An 18,496-nucleotide genomic window follows, 5' to 3' on the forward strand; every position below is an offset into this window, starting at 1 on the left:
AATTTTGTCTGTATTCGCCAGGCATCCCACTGCAGTCCGATGAGCCTTGTGTGTGAGGCTCTGAGGTTAACAGGATGTCACCAACATAATGGAAGAGAAAGACATTTCTCACGGCAGATATAGCTGTTACAGGGCCCCACAAGCTAGCGGGCAGCCGCCTTGGAATTACCCCTGTAACTTTCCATTCTCCATCCTTATTTCCTGACATCCTGGAGCTCACAGGAGTCTCCCCCAGCCTCCTGGCAGGCTTGTCCACTGGGGTGTTGGGCTATACCCCACAGGCCTGCAAGCCTTGTGGTTGTCCAGCCAGGAGGATCCTACTTGTCTAAAACAAAAGATTCTGTAGCAGTACTCCTACTGTGGACGGTCAATGGCCGGCAGGATATAGCAGCAATCAATACTACCTGGGAACAAGGAGGTTACCATTTATAGGGGAATTGATGTCAGGTTGGCTTGTCAGTTACTAAGGAAACCAGCAGCTGGGGTGTGTACCTCGTGGCCCCCCAGGTTAATGAGCATCATAAGGGCAGACATGGAGAAGGAAATGGCAACCCACTCCAGTGTTCTTGCCTGGAGAATCCCAGGGACGGGGAAGCCTGATGGGCTGCCATCTATGGGGTCGCACAGAGTCGGACACGACTGAAGCGACTTAGCAGCAGCAGCAGCAAGGGCAGACATTTCCCTTTAATAAGCTAGCAGGTGGAGCCATTCTTGCCCAAGGATTAGAGCGATTACTAGCTAGGGCAAGGGGCAATCACACTGACGAGCAGGGTATAGATGAAGCAGGCCCTGGTCCAGCAGGGGACGCAGAGAGAGCGAGAGAACAACCATCTTGAGAGGCCTGATCATACAGTATGATGTAGTCATACAAAGTAGGTCACTAGGAGCACTTAAAATTATTCTTCTTGAAGACAGAGCCATCATTCACCGAACAGCACCGCTTTTCTGAGGACAAAAATCCATGCAGAGTTTTTGCTAAGTTTTACCACCAGATGTCAGCCATTCACTGCACTGGTAACAATTACCCTGAAGCGATCTTTATGAGGAATCTATAAACGGGGATCTCTTTCATCTTTCTTTCCTTCTATTTCTCTTTCACTCCTTCCAGCTATGACTGTCAATCTATCAACCAATCATCTACAGTGTGCATGCTTAGTTGCTTCCGTCGTGTCCGAGTCTTTGCGACCCCATGGACTGTAGCCTGCCAGGCTCATTTACCCATGGGGATTCTCCAGGCAAGAATACTGGAGCCGGTTGCCATGGATCTTCCCAACCCAGGGATCGAACCCGAGTCTCCTAAGTCTCCTTCGCTGGCAGGCGGGTTCTTTACCACTAGGGCCACCTTGGAAACCCATCATCTAATAGGTTGATCATCAATTTATTTACTTGAAATGTACATATTTATTCTAATTTATCTAAATAATAAAAGGGCTACACTAGTTATTTTAAGGAAAGTAACACAGTAAAGAGTGTAACTATGTACATATACAAATGTACTTCCTAATACATGTATATGTACATAGGATGCCTAGTTCTTGAAAACTTGACTAAAAATGTTTTCTCAGCTTTGGTCTGTAATTCAGGTTCTTTTACCCCAGGAACTCTGGGACCAATGCAGTGTTTTGCAGCCTTTGTTTTCAAAGCATACTTTCAGCTGTCAACTAGAACCTTTGTGTTTTGGAACTTAGATTCTTGTTACTCTGGAATTATATTATTTTTTAAAAATATTTATTTATTTAAACCCATTGCTCTTTTTTATAACTAATATTTATTATGTTTACCTTTTACCAAATGTATATAAATAATAAAATACATATTTACCAGTGTAATATATAAAATGCTCTATTTCTGTAAATTTTCTAAATTCAATGTTCTTGTATTGGAGGTTTACCATTGGCAAAAAGCTGTTGGGGAACACAGTCTTCACATGTCTTAAAGTGTTTTCTCTCAGAAACACTGTCTAAAGACAATTGGCCTGGACTTTAAAAAATATCCATGTTTTGGAAGAAAAAAATGTAAAGAAAAGTCACTCTAAAGGAGACAGCAGAGATATAACAAATGCATATTATCTGAATCTTAATAGGATCCTGGATCAAAACCAGAAAGCTCTGTGGGGCATTTAGGGGACATTGGGGGTTTGAATGTGGACTACATGTTGGTTGATATTAGGGAATCTGTTAAATTCTTGATTGTAATAGTGCTTTTGTGGTTATGGAGAAGGATGCCTGGTTCTTAGGTGATATGGTTGAAATGTTTAAAGGTTATGATCTCAACTTTTTTTCAAATGGTTTAGCAGTTTTATTGGAGTGTGTGTGTGTGTGTGTGTGTGTGTGTGTGTGTGTGCAGGCGAACATGTGCACACATGTACAAGTGAGAAAGGGAAAACAAGTATGACAAAATGTTACCCCCTGGTGAGTCTGAGTGAAGGGTATGTAGATGTTCCTTGTAACAGGCTTCAGTATTTCTGTAGCTTTGACATTTTTGGAGGAAAAAGTGGGGACAAAAAGAACATCATGATTTGCTTTGTTTGTTTCAGAATGAAAAGGACTGAGTGAACACCAATAATTCATTTTTTTATAACTAAAGAAACCATCTCTCTTATTGATTGGAAGCTGTTTCCATAAACCTTGGTTGAGTAGCAATCATCATATAAATATGGATTTTAGACCTCAAATCTCTACTCTTGGTCCTGTGTACATTTTTTATTGTCATTGTTATTGTGACAAGCCAATGTTGAAGATTTTTCTTGTATTCAATATTATTTGTGAGCCTTTGAGACTGTCTTCATGAATACATTGGTGTAGACTTAATCACTCAATGTCCCTTTTTGATGTAATAGTTTAACCACCACACACACGGCTATTTCAGGAAACCCCTTGGTCTGATAAATGTTTTAAGTGGTTATGGTCTTAAGATAATAATAATGATTATCTATTTTTTTTTCTTCCCAGAATCTACCCGATTCAACTAGCAATAGTATTCAAAATTTTCTTAGGGAAACGAATCCCTTATAAATAAACAGTGTGGTTACTGTGGGACGTGACCTTATCTAGATTTGATGCATCACACTTTCTTTGTCCAGAGTGACTGGTTCTAAGGTTGATGCATGAAGCAAATCAGGCCAGTTAGTCAATGTGTTGAAACTCTTTAGAAAGAGAAGCTATTTGTCTCAGAGTTACTGCTGGTAGGATTTAGACTGCTGATTGCCATTTTCATTACCACATACATGGAGAGTCTGCATGAAAGTGAATCCTAGAAGGAAGAGAGCCAAACCGAGGGAGTCACCCTTGAGGGATGGAGGGAGACAGAATCCTGATGGCATCAGCTGAGTCTTGGCATCTAGCCATGCTTGGGCTTTTTTGTTACCTGAATCAATCAGTAATAATCCTTTTTCTTGACACATTAATTCTTGATTATTATATATCATTATTAATTCTTAATAAACATGAGTTATTCTTCAGCCTATTTCTTAGGTGTTTTTTTGAGTTTTTTAAATTGACTCATTTGAAAAGACCCTGATGCTGGGAAAGATTGAAGGTGGGAGGAGAAGGGGACGACAGAGGATGAGATGGTTGGATGGCATCACTGACTTAATGCACATGAGTTTGAGTAAACTCTGGGAGTTGGTGACGGACAGGGAGGCCTGGTGTGCTGCGGTTCACGGGGTCGCAAAGAGTCAGACACGACTGAGCGACTGAACTGAACTGAATTGAAGTACAGTTGTTTTGATCCAAGGTGGCTCAGTGGTAAAGAATCTGCCTGACAATGCAGGAGCTGCAGGAGATGTGGGTATGGTCCCTGGGTAGGGAAGATCCCCTGGAGGAGGAAATGGTAACCAACTCCAGTATTCTTGCCAGGATAATCCCACGGACAGAGGAGCCTGGTGGACTACAATCCACGGGGTCACAAAGAGTTGGACATGACTGACTGAGCATGCATGCATGCATAATCTACAATATTGTGTTAGTTGCAGGTATACATCAAAGTGATACATGTGTTCTTTTCCACATTACTCTCCCTTATAGGTTTTTACAAAATACTGAGTTTGGTTCCCTGTGCTACACTGTAGGTCCTTTTTGGTTATCTATTTTATGTATAGCCATGTGTATAACATTTATATGTTGCTGGCTATTTGAATTGAGCTGTAATTGATGACTGAAGAAGTGTGACTAGACCTTTCTTGCAGAGCAGAGGTAGAGTCACAGACGTGGAGGGTAGACTTGTGATTGCAGGGAGTAGGTGGGGGGAATGCACAGGGGAGCATGTGACAGACTGGCAGACTGGACCTACATATGCACTCTACTATGTGTAAGAGCAGATGACTAATAGGGATCTGCTGTGCAGCTCGAAGAGCTCTTCTCCATAATGGGTGAGGAATCTAAAGTAGAGGGACATTATGTGTACATGTGGCTGATTTCTTTGCTATACAGTAGAAACTAACACAACACTGTAGATGAACTATACTCCAAAAAAATGATCAAAGAAAAGAAGTCTGACCAATACAATGGCATAAAAAAATCATCAATTCTAGAACCTGGAATTTCAGGCCTTTCTGATCTTAATTCAGTGTCTTTCCAAACTGCATATTGGCTAAGACTGGGCCATGCTAATGAATATCACGCTCTCCTTATCTGGAAGTGAGTTGTAAGAACCAGTGCGATTGTGCCATTCCATCCACACGCATGCTTATCCCACAGTTCCCACACAATATTTTTTTTTCAAAAGATATGGAGAAGGTTGCAGTATAATAGAGGAAATATCGATGAGTGGAGCATTCTCAAGTGATTGGTGTTTTCATTTAATAGAGTATTTATTGAATAATGGGGAGAAGGCAATGGGACCCCACTCCAGTACTCTTGCCTAGAAAATCCCATGGGCAGAGGAGCCTGGTGGGCTGCAGTCCATGGGGTCACTAAGAGTCGGACACCACTGAGCGACTTCACTTTCACTTTTCACTTTCATGCATTGGAGAAGGAAATGGCAACCCACTCCAGTGTTCTTGCCTGGAGAATCCCAGGGACGGGGGGGCCTGGTGGGCTGCCGTCTATGGGGCCCCACAGAGTCAGACATGACTGAAGTGACTTAGCATAGCATTCCATACTAACGGAGAAGGCAATGGCATCCAACTCCAGTACTCCTGCCTGGAAAATCCCATGGACGGAGGAGCCTGGAAGGCTGCAGTCCATGGGGTCGCTGAGGGTCGGACACGACTGAGCGACTTCATTTTCACTTTTTACTTTCATGCATTGGAGAAGGAAATGGCAACCCACTCCAGTGTTCTTGCTTGGAGAATCCCAAGGACGGGGGAGCCTGGTGAGGTGCTGTCTATGGGGTCACAAAGAGTCGGACACGACTGAAGTGACTTAGCAGCAGCAGCAGCAGCATGCCTTTTCTAGTTATCCAATTTAAAACATTTAAAATTGAGGCATTCATATCTTAGTACTAATGGTCATATCAAAACACCTCAGACCACATCTTCTTTCGCCAAACATCTGCAAACTATAATTTATATGAAAATATAGCTATCCACTTGAAGCAACTTGCAAAGTATCGATAAAACAGTCATTCTTAAAGACAGTGTTTTTCAATCCTGGCTGCACATTAGAATTACCTGGAGAAATTAAAAAATATGACCCATAGCAACATACTATAGTAAGCCAATCAAATCTGAATCTCTGGAGGTAGCGTTCAATTTTTTCTTCAATTCCCCAGTGATTCTACTGTGAAGCAATCACTTCCTTTAGGCACTTCCCAGGTAGTGCAATCTCTAACTAAATAACTGAAGTTCAGCTCAGGACAAAAGTCAGTGGAGAGTGCCTGAAGTCAGCAGAGTTCATTCATTTCTAGTCTGCCCTCTAATTAAGCCAGGTTGGTAGAATAGGTGTGGTGTTCCAGGACAGGATGGGCATGCAGGCTTTCTCTTTTCTCAATTTTCGTTTTTATAAGGCTGTTTGCTTATATTCGGCATATAATGCCATGTGTTATAATAAGGGGCATATGTAAGGCCCCAGGCACATGTTAATGGCTCAATACAGGGGTCCCCTAACCACGGGCCAAGGACGGGTATCGGTCAGTGGCCTGTGAGGAACCCGGCCAAATGGCAGGACGTGACCAGCGGTTGAAACCGAAACCACTGTCCCACCTCTCCCCCGGTCTGTGGAAAAACTGTCTTCCACGAAACTGGTCCCTGGTGCCAAAAATGTTGGGGACCGCTGGTTTAATGGACAAGGGAGCTTACATGTCTGAAGCAAGGAAGGTTCTGGAGCGACACCTCAGCAAACGTCAGATGAAACACGGCGGCCGGCCAGGCTTCGTTCTGGGTGCAACGGGCGGTTGCCAATTATAGCAGGGAATAAAGTCAGTTACCAGGGAAACCAGCAGAGGGGCACGCCCACACGGCCTCTTTGATTACAACAAGCATTAGCTGGGCCTGGGGCAAGGCTGTCAGGAGGTCCGTGAGGTGCTCGAGCTGGTGACGCACAGAGAGCAAGGGGACGGCCATCTTGACTGTCCTGACTATACACTCAGCTGGGCTGTTCACGGTCCCCTGTGCAGCACAGGATTGTAAGATATCCTTAGGTTATTCTACCAGAAGCAAGACTCTCAGTTCAGCATCACTTTCATTTTGGGCTTCCCAAGTGGTGCTAGTGGCAAAGAGCTTGCCTATCAATGCAGGAGACAGAGACTCGTGTTGGATCCCTGGGTTGGGAAAATCCCTTGGAGGAAGGCATGGCAACCCACTCCAGTATTCTTGCCTGGAGAATCCCACGGACAGAGGAGCCTGGCGGGCCACAGTCCATAGGGTCGCAAAGAGTGAGACAAGACTGAAGAGACTTAGCATGCACCAGCACGTAAGAAGAGACCTGAAAAATGTTTTTGTCTACTCTATGGATATTGTTGAAGACTTTAATTACCCAACAAGGTGCTATCTTTCAGAAGCTACTTGGGAATAAATTTTTCTGATCTTATTATTAGCAACTGTAAAAGTTTAATTGGCTCATGAATCATGTAACTAATCCAGTTTTATTTAATGAGCTGCTAGAACGTTTAGAGCCAAATTCTTCTAATGAACAACTATAATAAGAATTATTCTTGTATAAATTTTTCCATTTTAATTTTTTTCCCTTTTTCTTTCCTGCTTTCTTATAACTTATCATTTTGATCTATTTTTTTTTCCCATCCATGAGCCACTGTAAAGCCGTTCAGGAACAAAACTGGACATACATAACATTAAAAGATATGCAGTTAACAGGGCTGATGATCAAATAATGCACCAGAAAAGATGGCTTTAGTGCAAGTCAACTAATTTCCTCAAAGTAAGAAAACTTGAACAGCATCAAAGTCAACTTACGCGTCTTGGGCACTGTACTAACACTGATGTCGAAATACAAATATGTAAGATATAGAGAACAGCCACCCAAACTGGATTGGCCAATAGGTTTGCTGGGTCTATCAATAAGAGCTTATGGAAGAAACGTTAGGAACATCTTGGCTACCCAATATGTCAGGATAGTGCCGTTGTGAGTCTACATTTACTAATGTGGTGAAAGGGGCATAAAAGAGTGGTCAGAGGGAGCAAAAGTGTTTTCACTCGACAAGGAAAGTAATCTTTCAGTTAGATCAACTGGGTGTCAATTATGAGGGAAAAGAATCTAGGTTGTTAGATATTTTAAATAGCTAGAAGACAATTCCATTTGTTTTTTTTTTTTTTTTTTTTACAAGTTAGATTGTTTTAATCTCTAATATGCCACTACTGAGACGCCTGAATTGCAAGTAGGCATTCTGAAGAAAGGGTTCTAGAGTCTGATTATTATAAAAAGAAACGCTATCGGGTTCTTACTAAACTGCACTGACAGATTATGAAAAATATGTTTTAAAAGTAATTTGTAGTCACTGTAAGATGGAGTATTCCTACAAAATACATGGATATTTGGAGTAAAATTATTCTTTAAAAAGAAAACCATTAGTAGTAACCTATACTGATGGATTAATTTGTATATGTAATTTGAGACACAGGTTTCCTCTTAGCTACAATCTCCTTTTATTATTTACCTTCTGATTGTTATACAAGCAAAAATCCTCTTTGAATTTTTAAAGAAAGCCTGGTTTTCACATATATGTAAACTCTTGGGCTGGTTTTTAATTTATATGTGCTACATAATAAAATGACTTCTTAATTTTAATACAATGCACTTCTTTTGAAACATTGAATAGGTTTCATAGGTTTCACTATAGCTTAGGTTTGTGTAATTACAAAACTTGTATACAAGCCCAGCAAATATGCAAAAACTGCAAAATACACTCTGACAGCTAATGCTCTGAAAACACTTTATTACACAAATTACATTCAGATTCTGAAAATAGTGATCTAACAGTGTAACCATCTAAAAATAAGACATCCCCAAAACACACCAACTGAGGAAGGAAATTAAAAAAAAAAAACAATTTAAATAGAGACTTTTTTCTTTCCCTTGTTGCAATATAATGTTAGTGATTTTAAAAAAATAGGAGATTTAGCAGCTTTGTCGTCATGTAGCACAAAGTTTCTCTTCACTGCCACAGGCTGAGAATGCTGAACAGGAAAGGCACCAAAGAAAGACACTGGCAATGGAAGTGCTACTGGGAGAATACTGTGTTCAAGCAGAGAATGGAGTTATTTACAAACTACAGAAAAGTCTCAGAAATGCAGATGAGCAAACCTTCCATCCCTAAGCGACTAGTGTGACGGAAGAAGAAGAGGATCGCTTCTCTATCCTATGTTCATATAAAGACAATGGCACGATGAATGAACTTTCAGGAAACTCCTCAACTAGGAACAGAAGCCAACTAATCCCAAAAGAAGTAAATAAAAGGTGTACGGTCCCACACAGACGGGTACAGTTTACAATTAAATACGCAAAACGCTCAACGTGCTCAAGGGGAAAGGAACCTGGCATCCTTGGTAAATCTCGTCAGCCTAAAAGAAAACCCAGTTTCTCAGGAGGAAGGGGCAGGGGCGGGCGGCGGGGCCGAGTACTCTTCTTCGGACTCGCTTGCGTCCTCATCTTTCTCCTGGTCGCTTCCTTCCGTGCTGAGGCGGTCGAACCCCTTCCGGCTGTAGCCCTTCCGGCTGGCGAAGAAGTTGCCCAGGTTTAGGCCTCCGCCTCCCTTTCCTGGAGAAAGCAAACAGGGACAGAGGATTGAGGTAAGGTCTGCACAAATGATTTTCAGTTTCCTTGTAAATTCTTCTGGGGATGGGAAAGGGCAGGTATTAGAGACGGGGGAAAAAATGACATAGAGACACTGATCCGACAGAATCAGAAAGATATGACTCCACAGGTTCATTAAAATAAATAAGGGAAAAACAAACAAACAAAAAAACCCAAAGCTCCCCAGGATTGTGTATTTCTGCAGGATTATTTCAGCTCCTGCTTTTTCCAGGTTCTCGGGAATGGACGTCCCCTTGAGCAGCTCTTCATTACGGCGACGTTATGAAAAGGTCATCTTCACTACGACACGCACTGACACACCGACAGGAGCGACAGAAAATTCGCTGAAGACACATGGGCCGACATAAACAGGCAGGGAGGAGAAGTCGATGACACGGAATGGCAAGGTGGGAAAACGAAGCCGGGGAACCCGCCGCCGTAGTCACACACTTTTGGTTGGTGCATGGTTTGCATTTGGCATTTGCCAGGGATGCTGTGTTACACACCAGGAGCCTAATTTCCAGAGAGAAAATACAAAGTACCTCCTTGCTTTTTAAAAGACATGAGCTTGTTGACTGTGAATCAAATGGGAAGGATTCTAAAAGGTCACACGCATACCTCTAAGTCTTCCCAGAACTCTTCCCGAACTGGCCTCAAGTTTACGTTCAGAATCTGCTAGAGAAAGAGGGCATATTTCAAAATAAGTCCCAATCACCCTCCTCAATCCATGGGTCCAGCTTTCAACACAAACTAAGGAACTAATTCCTAAATGATTAATAACAAGGCCTGGCTCCTGTCTGTATGTGTTCTTAGAATTCTAAGGGGGCAAAAGGCAGCGTGTCATTGTCATGCACACCAGGGCCAGAGCTGGGTTTGACTCCTACCTGGGTCTCTTATAGGCTGTGCAATCTCAAATTACTTCTCTGAGCCTGTTTTCTCTTCTGAAGCAAAGATGGAACCAATGACAACCCCTACCTCTCCGTAAGCACGTGACATGCTTACAAGCAGTGCTTGGTATATACACAGGAAATGTTCGGTAAATGTTAGTTACCTTTATTAGGACAAAATTAAAAATTACCCATAATTTGTAAAATCTTGGAAGCTTTGGTTACTACAATTCAGGAATATTGGTCTGAGGTTTTAGGCTTTCTATTAAGAACAGTACATGTCCTGATTGAGGGAGCTCTGGATCCAAATGTACAGCATTTGCTTTTTACATAAGACTGAAGGCAAAAACCTTCTGAAACCCTGAGTATCTGCAGCCACACATGGTGACCCAAATTCTTGTTCCATGAAAACCTTTCTTTCCTTAGGCGGAGGCTGAACTCCAGATGGACTTGGTTTCTCCACGTGCTGTGTGTCTTTACTGTGCTCTCTGCCCTGCTTCCAACACTCCCTTCAGGACTATGGTCAGGAAGATAAGGCTCAGGGTTCTCCCACGAAGCCTCTCACAGGAGTGGGGGCGGCATGGTGGAGCACAGAGCAACGGTAGAGGGGAGGTGGGGAGAGAAACAAGCAAGGAGGGAGGGGGAAATCGATAAGATGGTTAGCAAGCCGACAAGGGAAGACTGCAAACTGCACAAGGATGTGGGATGGTCCTAGTTTTGTATCCCGTGTGCCCAGCACAGTGTCCGATGTGAAGCCAACAAGCTATATGCATGGGCTGAGTAACTGGAAGGCCTTTCACGAGGGTTATTAAAACCCTCATAGACTGGATAAGATCTATCAGGAACAAATGTTGAAAAGAGGTGAGAGGCTGGTATACTTTTAGAATTAAATGTATTAGACTGAACCATATAAAGCTGTAATTTCTTAAATAAAACATGATTGAACATGAATGGAAAAAAGGTGAGAGGCTGGTATACTTTTAGGATTAAAACAGAATTAAATGTATTCAACTGAACCATATAAAGCTATAATTCTTTAAAATAAAACATGACTGAACGTGAATGGCAATTTCATATGGTTCGACCTGGGTCCCTCAGTCTTCCCAACATACTCCTGTGAACAATATTCTGGTAACAGCACCACACACATGTGCTAACAGCAAAGAAGTAGATACCAAACCTTCTTGACAGCCCAGCCACTTCTCCTTTAAGTGGACTGATTAGCAATATTCCTGCTATAACCCACCCCCAGGCCTTGTGTATTTCTGGTACTCCATGTATTTATCACTGTATGTACCATCCTCTATTAATACCTTTATGTGTCATTTCTTTTTTATGTCTTGTCTATTCTGTGAGCTCCATTTATTTATTCCATCCTTTTCCCAGTGACTATTTATCAAATCCTCAGGGCCAGGAACTGTTATTTGTGCTGGAGATATATCAGGAAACAAGCAAACACACAGAATTCTTGCTCTTTTGAAGCTTCTATCTAATTCCATGAAGACAATGACTATGTCTACTGATCTTTGCCTCTGCTCAGCCCTTGTTGGGAAGAGTTAGCTGTATTTTTGAAGAGCTTTATTGACTGCAGGTGAAAAGCAAGAAGTCCTAGAAAAACTCCCTTTCACAAATTATTAATTTAAATCCTTTGGTTTTGTTTTCTGTGTCCTTTTCTGTGTCAGGGCTTTGCCGTGGGCACTGAATCCCTGGCAGTCGCCTTGGCCTGAAATCGGATCAGATGCTGTTTCTTGATCAAATGCTGTCCACCATTCTGGTCCATGGATACCTTCCCAGATGCAGCTGTAGCCTCCTGCCTCAGGACCTGGGGACCCCACCAAGGGACGGTTTCTGAGAGGTGAGAATCAAGAGTTGGATTATTTATGTGGATACCTTGACAGGAACTCAGCTACTCAGTCTGATGCTATGATGATGATTTAATAAAACACTGACACCAGTATTGTACTCTCCCCTCCTTCACTCTACTCTTTTAAAACTGTCAAATGGTTTTCTATGGAAATAGTTGGTTTCCTGAGAGAGGTGAGGTTTAAGACAAGTATCTTTTATGACTTTTTATTAGTTTATTACTAATGATTATTCCTTATAATCACTGGTATTATTAATTGAGCACTTACAGGTGCCAGGTTCTGTGATAAATGCTGTATGTACATTATTTCATTTAATCCCTACACAACCTTGTGGGTATTTTACCCTCACTTTACAGATGAAAAAACTATGGCTTAGAGAGGTTAAGTAACTTGCCCAAGGTCACGGAGCTAGGAGCTAGAACCAGGACTAGGGAAAATAGACAACTTCTAAAAAATTGACCCAGGCGTTTTGAGGACTGGGCCTGTTTCTAACAGCAGGGATCTCCTCCTTCCTGACGCTTCAGCTAATTTATATGGATTCTACTCATCTACACAGTTTCATAAGGAGACATCTAATGGCTTTATGCCAGTGCTAAAAAGCAGCAATAGAGGTTGGGCTTTTATCTAACTATCCAAATTCTGAAGCTCCAGGTAGATTTTTCCACTTTGATACTAACTATAGACAATATTTGGAACACAGACAATCACACTGAAAGAGGTATAGAACACTTAAAAAAAACAAAACACTGAAAAAAAGATCACAACCAAACTTTGATAATCAGGCCAAACACTCTTTCTCAGGGAGGTTCCAAATTCAAGGGGCTCGTTTTACTTGCCTCCAAAGGCCCTTGATTTTTTCCACCGAATAAATAAGGCAATGGCCAGCAGGACAACCACAGGAATAACCAGAAGGGTTGTAATGAGAACAGCCGGCACTCCGGAGCCCGGCTCTTTGACCAGCTTCTGTTTCTCTTGTATCTTCTGCAATTCTGAGGAGGCGGGCTTGTTCTCCATTTTGGTTTCAACAACTGCCTCGGATTCTTCAGGGAAAGAAGAGTTGACAATATTCAACTGACTCAAAGACTCTGTAACCCTCCCACCCGCCCCTACCCAGTCAGATTAACAGCTGCTCACGAAGAACTTGTTGAGCTCAGTGCATGTGGGGTTCAGGCTTCAGTATCTGCAGCTACCGAGCTGGTACCTGTGACTGGCAAATTCCCATGGAATGGTTTTTCACCTTTAAATTGGTTTTATTTGGTTCTACCCTTTGTTTCCTCTTTAGGTATAATTCCACAGAAGATGTATCCTCCTTTTGCATTTTTTCAAAGTTAAAATGAACAGGCGACATGGTGTAAGGGACCAGAATTGGTGTGCATACTGGAGTCAGATGAATCTGAGCTTGAACCCCAGTTCTCCTATATAGCCAGCTTGTGTGACTTTGGGCAAGCTACTTAAGTGATGTGGGCCTTAGGCACCTCCTCTGTGCAACTGTGATGATGGCAGCAATGTCCTTCATGAAATGACTGAGCATCAATGTTTACCCTAAGGGCTTCTTAAGTACTTATTTCCTTGTGATTTTAGTTTATGAGCCTCTTTCATGTTCAATGAATCACTGGTACCTCACATGCATTAATTCTAGAATTAAGAAATGGAAAAAGGTAACTGGGTCCTTTCCAGGTTCTTTTCTACAGTTTCCAGCAAGTTGTAAGTGTACCTGGATGCACTGTATGTCCGTTTGTTGTTGAGGAAAATAACTTACACGACTGTTCTGTGATATTGGCAGATACTGGGTAGATATCAGGCCTAAAGTACTACTTGGGAAACTGATAACAACAAAACTAAGGAAGCGATTGCAGGAATCTTAACAACTACTGACGTAGAATGAGGTTGAACCTTGAGATGTTCTTGCCTCCAAGAAACACATACATGTGTCTGCCCAGAACCCTGTGTGTGAAGCTGGAAGTTACAACCGTGTTTGCCCAAAGGCTCACAAGGTTTCTGAACTTCAGCCTCTTGGTGTGCCCTTTTGCCCTATGATACAAATTGCATCAGATGGCCTCATGGTAGTTTTGACAAAGTGGCAGGGATTAGTGTTTTAACACGATCAAAGTTTAATATGTGTAGACATATTGGAAATACTTCTCCAAGGAAGGATTTCTCAAATTACTTAAGACATTGTAAACACTGTTTACGATACACGCTTCTAGGTTCCAGCTTTTTGCCTCAATATTCAGAGCAGGCTTCCTGCCCGTCTCAATGATATTTACAGCACACACACTGTTTCAGGCACTGTTCTCATTTAATCATCACACCAAGCCAATGAGTGGGCGCTTTTGTGATCACCACTTCACAGATGGCCTCAGAGTTCTCCTTCCCTTCCCTGCACTGTCATTAAGGGGAGACCATTATTTCTCTTCTTTTATCCATGGAAATGGGTCTTCAAACTTGAGTGGGAAACGAGGAAAGGGATTGGTTCCTAGATCTAAATGGTTCAAATTTAATCTAAGTCTCAGTTTCCAAGAGGAATAAGAGTATGATTCTTATTTTTCCTGCCTACTAGCTGTTTTGTCTTTTTCTTCATTATTGTTGAAAAGGTATACAAATTGTTCTATGTTTAAGCAAAAAATAACAATAAAGTGATGATAGGATTTCAAAATACAGGCCAAAGAGGTGGAGATTGGAGGACAGGAAATTGCTGCCTTGGAAGAAGGGTTTGTGCCTATTTCAAAGGGACTATAATCAGAGTAATTACATAGCACTTTCTACCTGTCACTTAGCGCGTCTACCTATGCCTTGGATGTTGGCTGTGCCAACTCATATCTAATTTCATTTGTAAGCCTGAGCTAAGACAGAGCTCCAATAAAAGGAAAGAAGAACTATGATGTAGGTGACAGACTAAAAGAATCATTTTACCATTCACAGAAAGTGTGCTGAGAATAAGGTAGTGAACTTGCTAAGACATACACACTGTACTTTAGAAATCCTTGATATCCACACCTTCTGTACTCTGCATGTCATCTACTAAAAATACTGGAACATTCTAACTTTTGGAACCAGGTGAAGTATGTTTAGATTTTAAATGATGCTCTACATTTTAAAGAATGAGGATAAAAAAATTTTAATTTCCTAAGTAAAAAAAGCAATATGCTGCTCTTAGATGACTTTATAAGGGGAGTAAAAAGCCTAAAAAATGGTTATCACTTAAGAGTCTAAGAATTTCACTCAAAGCATAAAGAAAAATCTAAATTCTGTCACTTTTACTCTTTATCCTAAATTCTTTCACTAACACCCCCCTCCTCCCTCCGCAGTAATTCAGAGCATCCTTGATGAAGATGGAATGGAGAAGCTCTAAGATTAGCCAGGACCTGGCACTACTGGAAGGGGGGGGGGGTTCCTCACTGACATTTTCCTGTCATACGAGATGCCAGATAGATTAAATTGACAACAAAAATGTCTTCAAACAAGCTTTCCCAGCATCTGCAGATACCTGGAAATAAAAATAATCATGAAGACTGATGCATAAGAGGTGTTCTCTTTCTTCTTTAAAGCAAGGCATTTAGAAAGAGAGGTGCACTCTCGTGTGAGCTCACACACACAAGCACATGTGCATCTCTCCCCCTTTACAGAAGGGGAGAAGCCCAGAGATCTTTGGAATGGAAATAACTGGGACAGGAAGGACAGACATTCTAAAGACAGCAACATAACAATTACTACCCCATTCATCACAGATGGAACTGAAGGCTGAAGGTTTTAGATGGCATACTGGCAAGTAACATGTGAGAAGGCATGGAAAGTCCATACAGCATCAGTGAGATTCCGGGCTTATTTTGGAGCCACTGAGGTTCAGTTCTAGACCATTGCTAAAGCACATACTGCAATTAAGCAAGTCACATAAATGTTTTTCGTTCCCATTGCATATGAAAGTTATATTTATACTATACCATAGTCTATTAAGCATACAATAGCATTCTTAAAAAATGTACATGCTTTAATTAAAAAAAAAAAAAGTTTCTTGCAACAAATGCTATTATCTGAGCCGTCAGTAACATCAAAGATGGTGATCACAGGTCACCATAACAAATAACATTGAAAAAGTTTGAAATATTTCAGGAATTACCGAGATGTGACACAGAGACAGGAAGTGAGCAAATGCTGTTGGAAAATGGTGCCAACAGACTTGCTCAGTGCAGGGCTGCATAAACTTTCACTTGTGAAAAACAAGTGTAAAAAGCAAAGTGCAACAAAAACGAGGTATTCCTCTACACATTTCTGAGCTTGTTTGTTTAACGCACTGTGGTTCCTCTACAATATGTTACTCGGCATGAGGTCTAAGATGCCAATGGCATTAGAGAATTTATTTCTATTTTCCTAAGACAGATTCACCATTATCATCTTTAACTGTGGGGTGGGGGAGGGGTGAAGCCTATGCTTTTGGAGGAATATTGGTGTGTCTGTTTTATCCTTAGTAACTTCATTTGAAAGTTTCAATCCCTTTCCTAAGTTTCTTAGCATCACAAATTCTCTTATCCCTGAAACTGCCTGAGAACACAATACTGGTTCAGAAACTGCTATTACTGATCAGTTGTGTAACCATTCAGTGGGGATGAGTGTCATGAAAGGTTAGTGGAATTACCATGTATCTACAGGGTTGTTAATCTGGGAAGATGTTTCTCTCTCTCTTTTGTAAGAGCTGGTTGAAACCAAGCTTATAGGTTGTGATAAAAGACAAAACTCTTGGAGATCCAGCATGATTTATATTCCTTTTTGTAGTAAGAAAATAATCTTTTTATAAAAAAAAGTTTAATAAGACTCATATGGGTTCAAAGAGGACTGACTAGGACAAGCTCATTTGGGTTTGGGTATTCCTATTAAAACAGGACTGTCATGACAAGAGATTTCAATCGAGTTTACTATTTGAACTGCTGGGAAGTTCCATGACCAGATGGACTCTGTGGTGTGCAGAGGGACAGTGAACGTGGTCAATGGGTGAGCACTAGTCACTGTGACTGGCCAACCAGGGTGAGACAGGGTGGCTCAGCTGTTCACAACAGGCCAACCAGTATAGTCTCAGAGTTTTGGTGGGAACTATTGAAAGGTAAATTGGAAGTGGCCAAACAGGAGACGGCAAGAGTGAACATTAACATTTTAGGAATGAGTGAACTAAAATGGACTGGAATGGGTGAATTTAACTCAGATGACCATTATATCTACTACTATGGGTAAGAATCTCTTAGAAGACATGGAGTAGCCCTCATAGTCAAGAAAAGACTCCAAAATGCCATACTTGGGAACAATTTCAAAAACAACAGAATGACCTCTGTTCACTTCCGAGGCAAACCATTCAATATCACAGTAATCCAAGTCTATACCCCCACCACTAATGTCGAAGAAGCTGAAGTTGAACAGTTATTTGATGACCTACAAGACCTTCTAGAACTGACATGAAAAAAGACGTCCTTTTCAGCACAGGGGAATGGAATGCAAAAGTAGGGAGTCAAGAAATATACCTGAGTAACAGCCAGTTTGGCCTTGGAGTACAAAATGAAGCAAGGCAAAGGCTACCAGTTTTGCCAAGAGAATGCGCTGGTCATAGAAAACACACTCTTTCAACAACACAAGAAAAGATGCTACACATGGACATCACCAGATGGTCAATACCGAAATCATACTGATTATACTCTTTGCAACCGAAGACGGAGACACTCTATCCAGTCAGCAAAAACGAGATCAGGAGCTGACTGTGGCTCAGATCATGAACTCCTTATTGCGAACTTCAGACTTAAATTGAAGAAAGTAGGGAAAACCACTAGACCATTCAGGTATGACCTAAATCAAATCCCTTACAATTATACAGTGGAAGTGAGAAATAGATTCAAGGGATTAGATCTGATAGACAGAGTGCCTGAAGAACTATGGATGGAGGTTTGTGATATTGTCCAGGAGGCAGTGGTCAAGATCATCCCCAAGAAAAAGAAATAGAAAAAGGCAAAATGATTATCTGAGGAGGCCTTATAAACAGCTGAGAAAAGAAGAGAAGTGAAAGGCAAAAGATAAAAGGAAAGATATATTCATCTGAATGCAGACTTCCAAAGAATAGCAAGAAGAGGTAAGAAACCCCTCCTAAGTGATCAATGCCAGGAAATAAAGGAAAACAATAGGATGGGAAAGACTAGAGATCTCTTCAAGAAAATCAGAGATACCAGGGGAACATTTTACAATAAAGGACAGAAACGGTATGGACCTAAGAGAAGCAGAAGATATTAAGAAGAGGAGGCAAGTACATGTAGAAGAACTATACAAAAAAGATCTTAATGACCCAGATAACCACGATGGTGTGATCACTCACCTAGAGCCAGACATCTTGGAGTGCAAAGTCAAGTAGGCCTCAGGAAGCAAAACTACAAACAAAGTTAGTGGAGGTGATGGAATTCAAGCTGAGCTATTTCAAATCCTAAAAGATGATGCTGTGAAAGTGCTGCACTCAATATGCCAGCAAATTTGGAAAACTTCAGCAGTGGCCACAGGACTGGAAAAGGTCAGTTTTCATTCTAATCCC

At 41.4% G+C, this 18,496-nt stretch overlaps 1 protein-coding gene across 14 annotated transcripts in view; it reads right to left on the reverse strand.

The window, feature by feature from the left end:
- Positions 1-8,311: 8,311 nt before the first annotated feature.
- The window catches only part of PAM (peptidylglycine alpha-amidating monooxygenase), a 315,491-nt gene continuing 305,306 nt past the window's right edge, over positions 8,312-18,496 (reverse strand). For 4 of the 14 annotated variants that reach the window (XM_044947270.2, XM_044947268.2, XM_044947274.2 and 1 more), the window contains 3 exons: positions 12,777-12,980; positions 9,807-9,863; positions 8,312-9,152 (listed from right to left, as the gene is read on the reverse strand). In XM_044947270.2, coding sequence (XP_044803205.2) covers positions 8,977-9,152; positions 9,807-9,863; positions 12,777-12,980 — 437 coding nt within the window. In that variant the 3' untranslated portion in view covers positions 8,312-8,976. Of the gene's footprint in view, positions 9,153-9,806; positions 9,864-11,861; positions 11,924-12,776; positions 12,981-18,496 lie in introns of all 14 variants that reach the window. The other 10 variants (XM_025292173.3, XM_025292179.3, XM_044947278.2 and 7 more) reach the window with 6 other exon arrangements.

Source organism: Bubalus bubalis, chromosome 9 (assembly GCF_019923935.1).
Source record: "Bubalus bubalis isolate 160015118507 breed Murrah chromosome 9, NDDB_SH_1, whole genome shotgun sequence".
In the NCBI taxonomy this organism is placed as follows: domain Eukaryota; kingdom Metazoa; phylum Chordata; class Mammalia; order Artiodactyla; family Bovidae; genus Bubalus; species Bubalus bubalis.